The sequence below is a fragment of the Typopeltis vanoorti genome, chromosome 6 (genome assembly GCF_054136105.1).
Source record: "Typopeltis vanoorti isolate ZY-2024b chromosome 6, IOZ_Tvanoo_1.0, whole genome shotgun sequence".
NCBI classification, from domain to species: domain Eukaryota; kingdom Metazoa; phylum Arthropoda; class Arachnida; order Uropygi; family Thelyphonidae; genus Typopeltis; species Typopeltis vanoorti.
In genome coordinates this window covers 10,793,568-10,807,420 of record NC_143554.1, presented here as the reverse complement: position 1 = coordinate 10,807,420, position 13,853 = coordinate 10,793,568, and the positions used below count along the sequence as shown (strand labels likewise).

At 35.9% G+C, this 13,853-nt stretch overlaps 1 protein-coding gene across 4 annotated transcripts in view; it reads left to right on the top strand.

The window, feature by feature from the left end:
• LOC150105280 (general transcription factor 3C polypeptide 4-like) overlaps positions 1-13,853 on the top strand; it is a 267,680-nt gene that overhangs the window by 98,210 nt on the left and 155,617 nt on the right. For all 4 annotated transcript variants that reach the window (XM_090394058.1, XM_090394057.1, XM_090394059.1 and 1 more), the window contains exon 7: positions 1,490-1,647. In XM_090394058.1, the coding sequence (XP_090250184.1) occupies positions 1,490-1,647 (158 nt within the window). The remainder of the gene's footprint in view (positions 1-1,489; positions 1,648-13,853) is intronic.

The following is a 13,853-nucleotide window of genomic DNA, read 5'->3' as shown; positions in this document are numbered from 1 at the left end:
CTCATTGTCCAGTTCCCCATTCTCATATTTGCCCACATCACTCTACTGGAGACTGCCTGCCATTAAAGAAGATTAGCCTTGTATTTTGTGTTGAATACTATGGCTACTCCTTCTTTTCCTTGATTGTCATTGCCTGAAGATAACATTTTGTATTTATGGCTCAGAAATATCTCACCAGTTTTTGTCTTTTTTGTTTCAGTCACCCCTATTATGTCGATCTGGTACTTATCTAATTCTTCAGCTAGCTCCATTTCTTTGCCATTCAGGCTTCTTATGTTGATAGTACCGATCTTTAACTCTGGTGATGTTGAGTTGGGGTTTGTTTTCAGATTTGTTCCAGTAGCTGACTTTTCGCTGTTCACCCTGGTTCCCTGGCGAAAACAACGGGGGCCTTATTTAACCAGGCGATGCCCCAGCCGGCATGAAATTTTATCATGTTATACCGTCATTTTTTATTTTGGTTTAACCAATAAGAATACAATTTGGTCGGCTAAATCCCAAATTGCCAAACCATCCTCGTTAGTTCAGTATCCAGGTAGATACCCAACAGGGTGCTCCACAAGAAGTTGAGGGTTGGACATTAGGTCAGAAGCTCTGGTCAGTTCTCCACATTCCTTTAAAGGCTATGTGGAGGTCTTCTCTCAGTTATACAGCTTTGACCCTTAAGTACCCCTAAACTTCGTTTAATTCTCTTATTTTAAGATAACTGGTAAGAGTTCTTTTATTGTTTTTTTTTTTTTTCATCGAGTTAATTTTATTCAATAGTATTCCTTTAACATGGATATTATAAATTCATTTGAAAAAATCAATAAAAATTTTTTAAGATAATTGTGAGTATTGTTTTTTTTCCTACTCAAAATGTCAAAAATATAGTTTAAATAGGTTAAATTTTTTTGGAGCAAAAAGGATAAGTAATTACTATTATTAATAACTTGTGTGTGTAAATCAATCAAAATTATGCATACTTTTTGCCAGATCATTAAAAAAATTAAAAGAATATATTTTTAAGTGTGCCACAGAATTTTAATAATTAGTCTTGGCGTGCCATATTATGAAAAAGGTTGAAAATCACTGCTATAGACAAATATAGCATATATATATGTGTGTGTCTGTTATTTCCTAAGGATTACAACATTACGGGTAAGTAACTTAACTACTCATTAAGTCTCCTTTATTTACTCTACTGCTTAACTACATGGTGGTTGCGAGTACAATTGCATTAATAAATGTCAGCCCACATATTTTTAAAATTAATTTATCATATAACAAAAATGTATTTCTCATTAATGATTTTTTCACTCATATATATATATATAAAAAAAAACTAAAAAAAACAAACAGAACAAGTAAAACGAATTTGTGCAGTTTGCTGTGTTATCAGTTTCCCAGTTAAGTTTTCTAGTTGTTTAATTTTTTAATTTTGACACTTAAAAACAACATAAAAAATGCTTCAATTTTTTGAATTAATTATATTATTTTGTTATATTAGGATTTCTTCTTATTGGAGCTTTAAATGGGCAGTTTATGCTATTGCCCACGTCAGCCAATGTCAAAGAAAGCACAGATAGAGAAATACAGTTTGGAGAGAGTCAATTAATATGGAAGGATAAGGACATGATTAGAGTTAATCAATGTGTGTCCTTTAAGGTATGCAGTATAGTTATGTTTGTATCAGAAAGTTTTGAATATATAACTACTTATGATTATATCTTGTTTTTAATAATCACATTACATTACAATTTTGATGTGAATTGTTTTTGTTTACTTATTTAATACGAACGTAGAAACTATACATACTGAAATATAAACAACAAAAATATACACATAAAAATGAAATATATCTACTGTTAGATATTGTTCACAAGGCTAATTGACCAATGAGTGAGCTGGCATTTGTATAAGGTGAACACTGTCCTAGTGGAATATAAATTTCAAATGGTGGTTTAGATTAAATGTATATCATTCAGGTTAATTGCGAATATTAGTTATGTGAGCTGCATGATAAAAATACAGAATAACTGAACTAGATAATGCAATTATCTAGTTCAGTTATTCTGTATTTCTCTTTTTTACAGATAATGTTGGAATATGCAAAAAAATGTATATTTACATCTGGTATCTTTCAGCAGATGTTTCTACAGGAAGCTTTTGTATGTTTATGCTTCATAATCAGTATGAAAAGTTGATTATATTTTGCATTATATTTCATGATGTGTTAATTACATATATGTAAAAATATCTGAACATGAATACTTTGCTCAAATAATTCATACAGGTGACAACCCTCATGTCAGGCAAGAGGTGTGTGTGTGTATATGCACATGTGCACTAATGCAGTTTTGTATCATCATCATCAAATTCCTGACATGTACCCTCAAGGGGTGTACAGGATATGATAGTACTACATGAAAAATTTACATCATTACTAACTTCCTATCTACAATTTTCCTCCAAATCAGTCTGTTACTTGTCAAAACTCCAACATTATCAGATCTTATATTTCTATCATCTAAGGCACTTTGCACCGTATCAACCCACCTATATCTTGGTCTTCCTCTGGGTCGTTTTCCTGCCAACCTGGCAGAGAACGCTTGTTTTGCTAATCTTTCCTCGCCCATTCTGTTTAAGTGACCATACCACCTGAGATTAGCTCTGCTAACGCATTCCTGGATGTTGACAATGTCAAGTTCTTCCCTCATATGCTCATTTTTAATATGATATTGCCATTGATGCCATCTGTTCATGCCTCTAATCTTTCTCAGGATTCTCATATCTACGGTCTCTAGTCTTTGGTTAAGTGTTTTATTTCTGACCCAGCTCTCAGATCCATAAGTTAAAACTGGTTTGAACACTGTCTTGTATACAGCTAATTTAGTGTTCTGACTAATTTCTCTCTTATTCAATATGAATTTATTCAATTGACTTCCCACCATACCAGCTTTGCTGATTCTGTTGTCTATTTCTATATTTAATTTACCATCTTCAGTAAAAATTGTGCCTAAGTAGCTGAAATGTTTTACTTGTTCCACAGGTTCTCCATTCACAACACAGTTGACATTTTCAATGATTCTGCCTATTTTCATTGTCTTTGTCTTTTTAATGCTGACCTTCATACCATATCTATTACAACAGTTATTCCATTTAGTCAGAGAATCTTGTAGACTTGTAGCGGATTTATTTAGAAGTATAACATCATCCGCATAAAGAAAAGAGCTGACATTAACATCTCCAATTTTGATATCATGTTTAATACCACTTTCCTTCATAATGTGATCCATATAGATAATGAATAACAGAGGGGATAATGTACATCCTTGTCTCATACCAGATTTAACATTAAACCATCTTCCTGTACTTCCTTCAATTCTAACTGCTGACTTACAACTCAAATACAGACCAAGTATTGCTTGATATAATGCCCCATTGATCCCATATAACTGTAGCGTATTGAATAGCTTCTCTCTTGGCACCTTGTCATATGCTTTTTCCGAATCGACAAAACTTAAATACATATCTCTGTTATATTCCCATTCTTTCTCGACTATTTGTTGTAAAGTTAATTTCTGTTCCTGACATTCTCTATTTGGCCTGAATCCGGCTTGTTCTTCACCAAGCTTTTCTTCCACAATTCTTCTCAACCGTTTCTCAAGTATACTTGCATAGATCTTGCCAGGAACACTCATTAGGGAAATACCTCTGTAATTCTCACATTCAGTTTTATTTCCCTTTTTATATATGGGTGCTATGAGAGCTCTAATCCACTCATTGGGAATTCATCCCTCTGTCCAAGCTTTCTGAATTATGCAGTGTAGCCACTGTAAGATTCTTATACCACCATACTTCAGCATTTCTGGTCGAATATCATCTACTCCTGCTGCCTTTCCACATTTCAAGCCTTTGATGGCTTTTTCTGCTTCAAGTATGGATATGTATTCTTGACTGCATGTCTGTTGAGTGTTTTTTACCACTGTGCTATCACTGCTTGTTTCATTTTGCAATATTTTAGAATTAATTATTCCATACTTCAATGATATCTTTTCCTTCAGTTTTCATGTCACCTTTATCATCTCTTACTCCTTTTACAGCACTCTTTCCTCCATTTCTAAGGTTCTTCAACATCCTCCGGAATATTTTGCCACCTTCTTGATATTTATTTTCTATATTGTTGCCAAAGTTCTCCCATGACTTTTGTTTAGCTAGTTTTTACAGAGTGTTTAGCATTCTTGCATTTGTCTCTGTATTCTCTAAGAGCACAAGCTGACTTATTTGACAGGAACTTTTGATATGCTTTCTTCTTTTCCTTCACTGCCTCTTTAACTTCCTCTATCCACCAGGGAGTTCTGATTTTTTTATCCTTGCAGACAATCTCACCACATGCCTCTCTGGCAGAATCAATCAATGTTTTCTTCAGAGTTTGCCACTGAATCTCCAAGGTTTGATTCCTGAAAAAATGAAAAAAAAAATGAAAGAGTTTGATTCTCAAACTCTCATTTTTTTTTCAATAATCTTTGTGTATTTTAGTCTACAGTTGACATCTGAGATCTGCTCAACTTTTATTCGCTTTAAAACTTTCTTACATGTTATTCTTTTCAATATGAAATTCAATTTATCCTGCTCAAGACTAAATAGTGATCACTTCCAAATTCAAATCTTCTGTACACTCCGGTGTCCTGCACCAGGGAGAAAACATCACTATCAACAATAACAGTCAATGAGACTTTTGTTATTCCTTGCCTCTTCTCTCCATGTGAATTTGTGTACATTTTTATGCTGGAACATGGTGTTAGTAATAACCAGTCCATGTCCTGAGCAGAAATCCAACAGGTATTTGCCATTATTATTAGCTTTGCTCTTTTCTCCAAATTTTCCCAAAATATTTTTGTATGTCTGACAATCATTTCTTACTCTGCTATTAGGTCCCCAACAAGAACCAACTTTTCCTTTTTCACTGTGTCACTTGCTTTCTCTAAAGACTCAAAAAATTCCTCCACTTCTATCTTAGTAACCTTCTATGGGACCATAGGCACAAACAAGTCTCATTGTCCAGTTCCCCATTCTCATATTTGCCCATATTACTCTACTTGAGACTGCCTGCCATTCAAGATGATTAGCCTCATATTTTGTGTTGAATACTATGGCTACTCCTTCTTTTCCTTGATTGTCATTGCCTGAATATAACATTTTGTATTTATTGCTCAGAAAGATCTGACAAGTTTTTGTCTTTTTTGTTTCAGTCACCCCTATGATGTCGATCTGGTACTTATCTAATTCCTCAGCTAGCTCCATTTCTTTGCCATTCAGGCTTCTTATGTTGATAGTACCGATCTTTAACTCTGGTGTTGTTGAGTTGGGGTGTGCTTTCAGATTTGTTCCAGTAGCTGACTTTTCGCTGTTCGCCCTGGTTCCCTGGCGAAAACAAAGGGGGCCTTGTTTAACCAGGCGATGCCCCAGCCGACATGAAATTTTGTCATGTTGTACCATCATTTTTTATTTTGGTTTAACCAATAAGAATACAATTTGGTCGGCTAAATCCCAAATTGCCAGCCCATCCTCGTTCGTTCAGTATCCAAGTAGATACCAACAGGGTGCACCATGAGAAGGTGAGGATTGGACATTATGTCAGAAGCTCTGGTCGGTTCTCCGCATTCCTTTAAAGGCTATGTGGAGGTCTCCTCTCAGTTATACAGCTTTGACCCTTAAGCACCCCTGCAGTTTTCTAAAATACTGGAAATAAGTTATCGCTTATAGTTCTTTCAAGATATATTTACATCTGGTATCTTTCAGCAGATGTTTCTACAGGAAACGTTTGTATGTTTCTGCTTCATAATCAGTATGAAAAGTTGATTATATTTTACATTATATTTCACAGTGTGTTAATTACATAGATATAAAATTATCTGAACACGAACACCTTGCTCAAATAATTCATACAGTTGACAACCCTCATGTTAGGCAAGATGTGTGTGTGTGTGTGTGCATGCATGCACACACACACGCTAATGCATTTTTGTAAAATACTGAAAATAAGTTATAGCTTATAGTTCTTTCGAGAAGGTATTATCATTGATGGTGTACAATCCTTTTTAGTACTCTTCTGTCATTTCTTTAAGTTTATATGGTCTTCAAGGTTGTCTCCAAGGATAGAGAGATCAGAACTTCATGGTGGACATAGGAAGTTAAGAGGCAGTGAAGGAAAAGAAGAAAGCATATCAAAAGTTCCTGGCAAATAACTCAGCTTGTGCTCTTAGAGAATATAGAGACAAATGTAAGAAAGCTAAACACTGTGTAAAGCTAGCTAAACAAAAGTCATGGGAGGACTTTGCCAAGAACATAGAAAATAAATATCAAGAAGGTGGCAAGATATTCTGAAGGTTATTGAAGCTTAGAAATGGGGAAGGATAGAGTACTGTAAAAGGGGTTAGAGATGATAAAGGTGACATGAAAGTGGGAAAAAAGATATCCTTGAAGTATAGAGTAATTAAATCGAAAAATTGCTAAATGAAACAAGCAGTGATAGCACAGTGGTAAAAAACACTCAACAGACATGCAGTCAAGAATACATATCCATACTTGAAGCAGAAAAAGCCATCAAAGGCTTGAAATGTGGAAAGGCAGCAGGTGTAGATGATATTCGACCAGAAACGCTGAAGTATGGTGGTATAAGAATCTTACAGTGGCTACACTGCATAATTCAGAAAGCTTGGACAGAGGGATGAATTCCCAATGAGTGGATTAGAGCTCTCATAGTACCCATATATAAAAAGGGAAATAAAACTGAATGTGAGAATTACAGAGGTATTTCCCTAATGAGTGTTCCTGGCATGATCTCTGCAAGTATACTTGAGAAATGGTTGAGAAGAATTGTGGAAAAAAAGCTTGGTGAAGAACATGCTGGATTCAGGCCAAATAGAGGCGAGGCTGCCAGGATCAGATCTTTACTTTACAACAAATAGTTGTAAAGTGAAGGCATCTTGTCTCTTGACAATGTGCCCAAAAAGAAGCTATTCAATACACTACAGTTATATGGTGTCAATGGAAAATTATATCAAGCAATACTTAGTGTTTATTTGAGTTGTAAGTTGGCAGTTAGAATTGAAGGAAGTACAGGAAGAAGATTTAATGTTAAATCTGGTGTGAGACAAGGATGTACATTATCCCCTCTCTTATTCATTATCTATATGGATCACATTATGAAGGAAAGTGGTATTAAACATGATATCAGAATTGGAGATGTTAATGTCACCTCTTTATGCGGACGATGTGATACTTCTAAATAAATCCGCTACAAGTTTGCAAGATTCCCTGAGTAAATTGAATAACTGTTGTAATAGATATGGTATGAAGGTCAGCAATAAAAAGACAACAATGAAAATAGGTAGAATCGTTGAAATTGTCAACTGCATTGTGAACAGAGAACCTGTAGAACAAGTAAAACATTTCAGCTACTTAGTCACGATTTTTAGTAAAGATGGTAAATTAAATATGGAAATAGACAACAGAATCAACAAGGTAGGAAGTCAACAGAATAAATTCATATGGAATAAAAGAGAAATTAGTCGGAACACTAAATTAGCTGTATGCAAGACAGTGTTCAAACCAGTTTTAACTTATGGATCTGAGAGCCGGGTTAGAAGTTAAACACTTTGATCAAAGACCAGAGACCGCAGATATGAGAGTTCTGAGAAAGATTAGGGGCATGAACAGATGGCATCAATGGCAATATCATATAAAAACAAGGATGTTAGGAAAGAACTTGACATTGTCAGCATCCAGGAATGCATTAGCAGAGCTAATCTCAGGTGGTATGGTCACTTAAACAGAATGGGCGAGGAAAGATTAGCAAAACAAGTGTTCTCTGCCAGGTTGGCAGGAAAACGACCCAGAAGAAGACCAAGATATTGGTGGATTGATACAGTACAAATGCCTTAGACGATAGAAATATAAGATCTGGTGTTGGAGTCTTGACGAGTAACAGACTGATTTGGAGGAAAATTGTAGATAGGAAGTTAGTAACGATGCAAATTTTTCATGTAGTTCTATCATATCCTGTACACCCCTTGAGGGTACATGTCAGGAATTTGATGATGATGGTCTTCAGTCAGTTCATGCAATGGCTGCACACTTAGCAGTTAGATCTATAGCAGCTGATGTCATTAAATGATGCAAATATAGTATTGAAAAGCAACTTGGAAGAAACTAAAAGAAATGAAAAAAATAGTACTAAAAAGGATTGTGCATTATCCCATCATGTAGTAGCAGATTCTCTCAACCTAGAGTTTAGGTCATTCTCAGCTGAGATTTGTACAACAAGTGATATCAAATGCCTTAATTTCAATTGTGGGATCTACAAGCTAAACTGAACCACAGATAATGCTCATGTTTGAATTGTGTGGTACGGGGCCTACTGTGATTGGACAGTACTACTGAGAAGCTGTTATTATAGAAGGGTGAATAATAATAAACAGTCTTCATATTAAATGTATTTGAGTATGGCTTCTCCAAGAGAGTTCTTTACCAGAGTTTATTGTTCCATCTGTTTAATATGGTAGCACTGGTGTTATAATGTGGAAGTTCTTCCAATTTTAACTAAGGACACTTGTTATACAAGTGAAGCTCAAACATTTTAGACACTTAATATAAAGCAACATTTAATAAATATAGCATGCTAATTTTAGTTTGAACTTCAGAGTAACTCCTCCTTGATTGATGTACTTTGTGGTCAGATAATTTGCTGATGATATCCAGAATCCCTTTTTTCATAATGCTGTTCACCTCCCTTGTAACTGCACTCTGAAACTCACTTAGTGTTTGGAAATAACTGCCTTTTAATGAAAATTTCAATTTCAGGAAAAGAAAATAATTGACTGTAGCAAAGTCTGTTGAGTAGGGTGAATTGAAAGAAAGTGATTTTCCTAATTGCCAAAATTTGCTTCACAACTGTAGTGTTTTGTGAAGGTGGGTTGTCATGAAGCAGAAACCAGCAGTTGTTGGATTGGTGCAATGCCGGTCTCACTCAATTCATTCTTTGTAGTAGGCAATGTGAAATGACTTCAAAATTCCACATTGATCTTTTGACCATTAGGACAAACTCACAATAAATAACTCCTTTCATATCAAAAAAGACGTTGAGCATCATTGTCAGTTGAAGTTTTTGAAAATGCAGCTACTTATATTTTGGTGAATTTTTTACCACCCATTCTACATTCTGTCGCTTCATTGCAGTATCATATGTGAAACACCACCTTTCATCACAAGTAACAGTTTTGTTTGAAAAAGATATTCATCTTCTGCCATTCTTGAAAGGTCTTGACAAAAAGCAACCTGATCCTACCTCTGCTCTGTTGTCAGGGAGTGAGGAACAAATGTAATGCACACCTTTCTTTTTCCTAAATCTTCCACCACTATTTCATATGTAGTCTCTTTACTGATATCCAGCATTTCTGAGATCATTTGAGAAGCATGCAACAGTCCTCATGTTACAGACAATGAACAGATTCAACATTTCATTTGTACGTGCTGTTTGAAGGGTTGCTGCTTCTAGCAATATCTTTGGCAGCCTCCCTCCTCCCCTCACAAAAACAACAGTCTTACCATCTGTACATGTTAGCATGACTCAGTGCTTCACTATTGTATACATTTTGTATAATTTCAAGTATTTATTATTATTATTCAGGCCTCCAATTCAGGCCTTTATGTCTTAGGAAGGGAGGTCCTTCCTAAGACATAAAGTCTGTCAAGACTCATCGAGGGGAGGTCCCCCCCTTCCTGAGAAACACAAAGTCTATCATACCACTCTTTAAACTCACTGACCGTTCTCGCTCCCACCACTCCATCAGGCAATGCATTCCATGGCTCAACCACCCTCCACACAAAGAAACCACTCCTTACCCTCTTGCTCACAATTTCCTTTCGTAACTTCCAGGGATGGCCTCTTGTCATCACTCCTTCCCGCTGTTCAACCAAGCGAAAGAACTCCCCAGTGTCAACCCTGTAACCACCTCTCAACAGTTTAAAAGTCTCAATCATATCACCTCTCCTTCTTCTATCCACCAAACTCTGCAGTCCACATTCTCTCAGCCGATCCTCATAACTATCCTTGTACAGTCCTGAAACCATCTTTGTCATCCGTCTTTGTATCCTTTCCACAGTTAATTTATCCCCTTCAAATCCTGGGGACCAAATCTGAGAACAATAGTCCAAGTGTGGTCTGATCGGAGACTTATACAACGGAATGATAACCCACTTATCTCTGCAGGTCAGTGTCCTTCTCATAATAGCAGCAATCCTCTGTGTTACCTTCACCACCTTTGCAATATGTTCCCTACACTTCAGGTTTCTATCAATCATCAACCCCAGATCTCTTGTCTACAGTACTTTCTATAGCACTTTTACCTGGCATTTACACAGAACTTTATTACTACTTTCTGCTCCTGTGTCAATTGCAACATATGAAAACATAAAAAACTTCACTCACAAAGTACATGTTAGCAACTACTGAAGACAGGCTACAATCAGTGATAACTGAAGGTTCAGTACAAATATTAACAGACTGCACATGCAATGATCTTGTGGTAATATTAGTCACAAAACATTTCAGCCGTACCTTATGATAATGTTATATTAATAACTGAGAAATGTTTGATTATTTCTGTAAAAACCATACTAAAATATATAAAATTTATATTATGTAGTAATAGATAAAAATTATGTAAAACAAATAAAAATATATAAAAAATAAATAAAACTAATAAAATCTCTTAGCTCACCCATGTCAAATATACTATAGTCATCTCAATTTTTTTAATGAGCTGATATTTGCTTATTAAATTTGCTCATAATGAACCGGTCTGGTTGGCCGAGTGGTTAGCGTATCCACTCTCCAGCCAAAAGGCTGCGGGTTCAAATCCCACTGTGGGCATGGATGTTTGTGATTATCTGTGAAAATATTAATGGTGGTGGTCAGCGGTAGATGACGTTGGTGTAAATGATGAAGGTAGTTGTGCGTGGTGGATTGGTGGAGACAGAGAGTTGTAGAGTAGGTGCCCTTCCTCGATGAGTCTTTGGACTCCCTGGAGATGTTATGTAATAATAATTTGTCTTGTTTTATACCCAGCATATTCAGAGCATAAATAGTTATGTCATAGTATGCGAACAGCAACAATTATTTAATGGTGGATTAATGGATAACAACACAGTTATCTTATATACAGTTATCCAGTTAATGGATGATAACATAAAGAACTAAAGTTGTAAGTGGTATCATGTATAGTTTGATAAAGAGAAGTTTACAAGTATTAATTTGATCTTAAAATAAGTGTCTTCCAGATAGTTGGTAAATTGATACAGCCATACTTGTATAGGCTTAGAAAACATTTTAAAACTGCTGCTAATTCCAGAAACAGTCCCTCCAACTTGTAGTGACTTCTGTGTGGTACTTTTGTTTTTTTTTCCCATCTAGTCCTTTGGGAGTGTCTGAAGCATGGTCTGCCAGGCATCCTGACTTGCCATAACAATGGTGCTGAATGTATTTTTTATGTTCTCTGAGGTAGATGTCAACATATCTTCCTATTTGCCCATAGTAAGCCAGGTCATAAGTACAAGGGCACCTTATATACTTTTGAATATGATGTTCCATCATATCCAAGCAATCCTCATTTATTCATTCTTCATTTAATGGGGGAGGATTGCCAGTTTGATATATAGTTTAAATGTGATATGGGGCTGATAATTATTACATACTCTGCATATCTTTATAGATTGGCCCTGAATGTATGGGATAGTAACAGTTTTGCTGTGGTGGTTCTGTGTATTTTTATTTTATTTTTTGGGGTGGGGGTAGTATTTGGAGATATCATTAATTATAGCTGATGAACTGCAACCAAAGAGAGTTGGAGTTCAACTGTAGGTCAGTGAAAATATCAGACTTGAGGCCATCGGGTATGAGATAGTGACCAGCAGCACAAAATATATGGTTGGCTGTTTCTGTAGACCAGAGAATGTAAAGGATGATAAAGATTTGTGTATCAGCATAAGATCAATGAGTGGAGGGCAGGTAATTATTATGATGGACTTCAACTATGTGAACATAAATTGGAAGGAGGAAAGGATACATTGGAGGAAGGAATTGTAATTTATGCAGTTACTAAAGAATAATTATCTGAGACAGTATGTGAATGAATGTACTAGAAGTTTGAGAGTGCTAGATCGATTAATTACATCAGAGAATTTTTCTATAACCAATATTGACCACATTGCCACCAGTTGGTGAGAGTGATCATGTGGTCTCAACCTGGGAGGGTGGCTAAATGTGTGAAATTTTCAGTTAAGAGGAATATATGTGGAATTACACTGGTAAGTATGACAAACTTAAGAGATTGCTTGGATCAGTGCCATGGCATGTGAAACTGCAAGAGCTGGATGTTGATAGTGCATGAGAAGTGGTAAAGGAGTGTTTGAAGTACCGTATTTGCTGATACTCAGTTTTTTATTACTTTCATTTCTGGAAATTTTCTCTGTTCCGAGTTACTCGATTTCTTTCTTGCTTACTTGCGGTGTGTGAGAGCATTTCAGTTACGTAGAGTTCAGTGGATGCTCATGCACTATCATCAATGATCACAGCTGTGTTCCTGTTTGTTTAAACTTTCCAATTGTTGTCGCGAACGGTGATAAATTTCTGCTGTTAAATTTTCTCTAAATTTCTTGGCAAATTATGGCTGAAAAATGTCAGCATTGCTGCAATATTGCATACAAGCTATGTGTGATTGCATATGCTAAAGAACATGGAAACAGGGCTGCAGAGAGGCATTTTGGGCTACCTCCAACTGAGAAAATGATAAGAACTTGGCAGAATCAGGAAGAGGATCTAAAAAAATCTTTTTTTTCTAAAAAATGTGTACAAAAAAGTGGGTGCGTCTTATACGCCAGCAAATACGGTAAGTATTAGCAGACTGCATACCTAGAGAAATGAAAATAAATCAAGTGGGAGTTAAATGGATGAATATCATCATTATAGCTGGAGCTACAAAAAAAAAAAAATAAAATTGTGGAGGCTATTCAAGGAGAAAGGTGACCAGCAGGCACACGAGCAGTACTAAGTACAGGCCAGAAGGGTAACCAGTGTGGTAAGAAAGGCAATTGGTAGTACAGGCCAAAGGTAATCCCAAAGTGCTCTTTTGATATGCTGCAAATAAAAGAAAGAATGTTTATCGTAGAATGATTTTAATGAATGCCAATGGTAGGAAGATAACCGAATGTGACTAAATAGTAGAATTACTAAGTGAACACTTTGCAAGAGTATATCATCCTAGTGGAGATATTACAGTAACAAGAGAGGCAAAGTCTTATATGGAAACTGAGGTAAATAAAATGGAGGTGCATGGCATATTACTGAACCTTGATGTGAATACAGCTATGGGATTAAATGGTATACCGTCTTGAGTTTTACAAGAAGATGTTAGCAGGGATTTTGATCACATTGTGTAATCTGAGTCTCGGCTTTGGGTTAGTCCCAAGGGGAGAGAAAAGAGAGGAAAATAACTCATTGCATAAAGGAGGCTCAAAGACTGATGTCGCAAATTACTGACCGATCAGTATCTCAGGGTCATGATCAAGAGCAAAATACAGAAATGGGATACTATATAGTTTTGTAAAGGATAGGTATTGCCTCAGTAACTTACTCACTTATAATACAGTGTGCAGTGAGTTGAATAAAGGTAATGGGTTTTGAGAGAATACCACATGGAATTCTAATTAATAAATTGCAGCACATGGGGATAGATATAAAGTTGATGAAGTGGAGAAGAAGGTGGTTGATGGAGAGATACCAGACTATAGTTTATTCAGGAGTAGAGTCC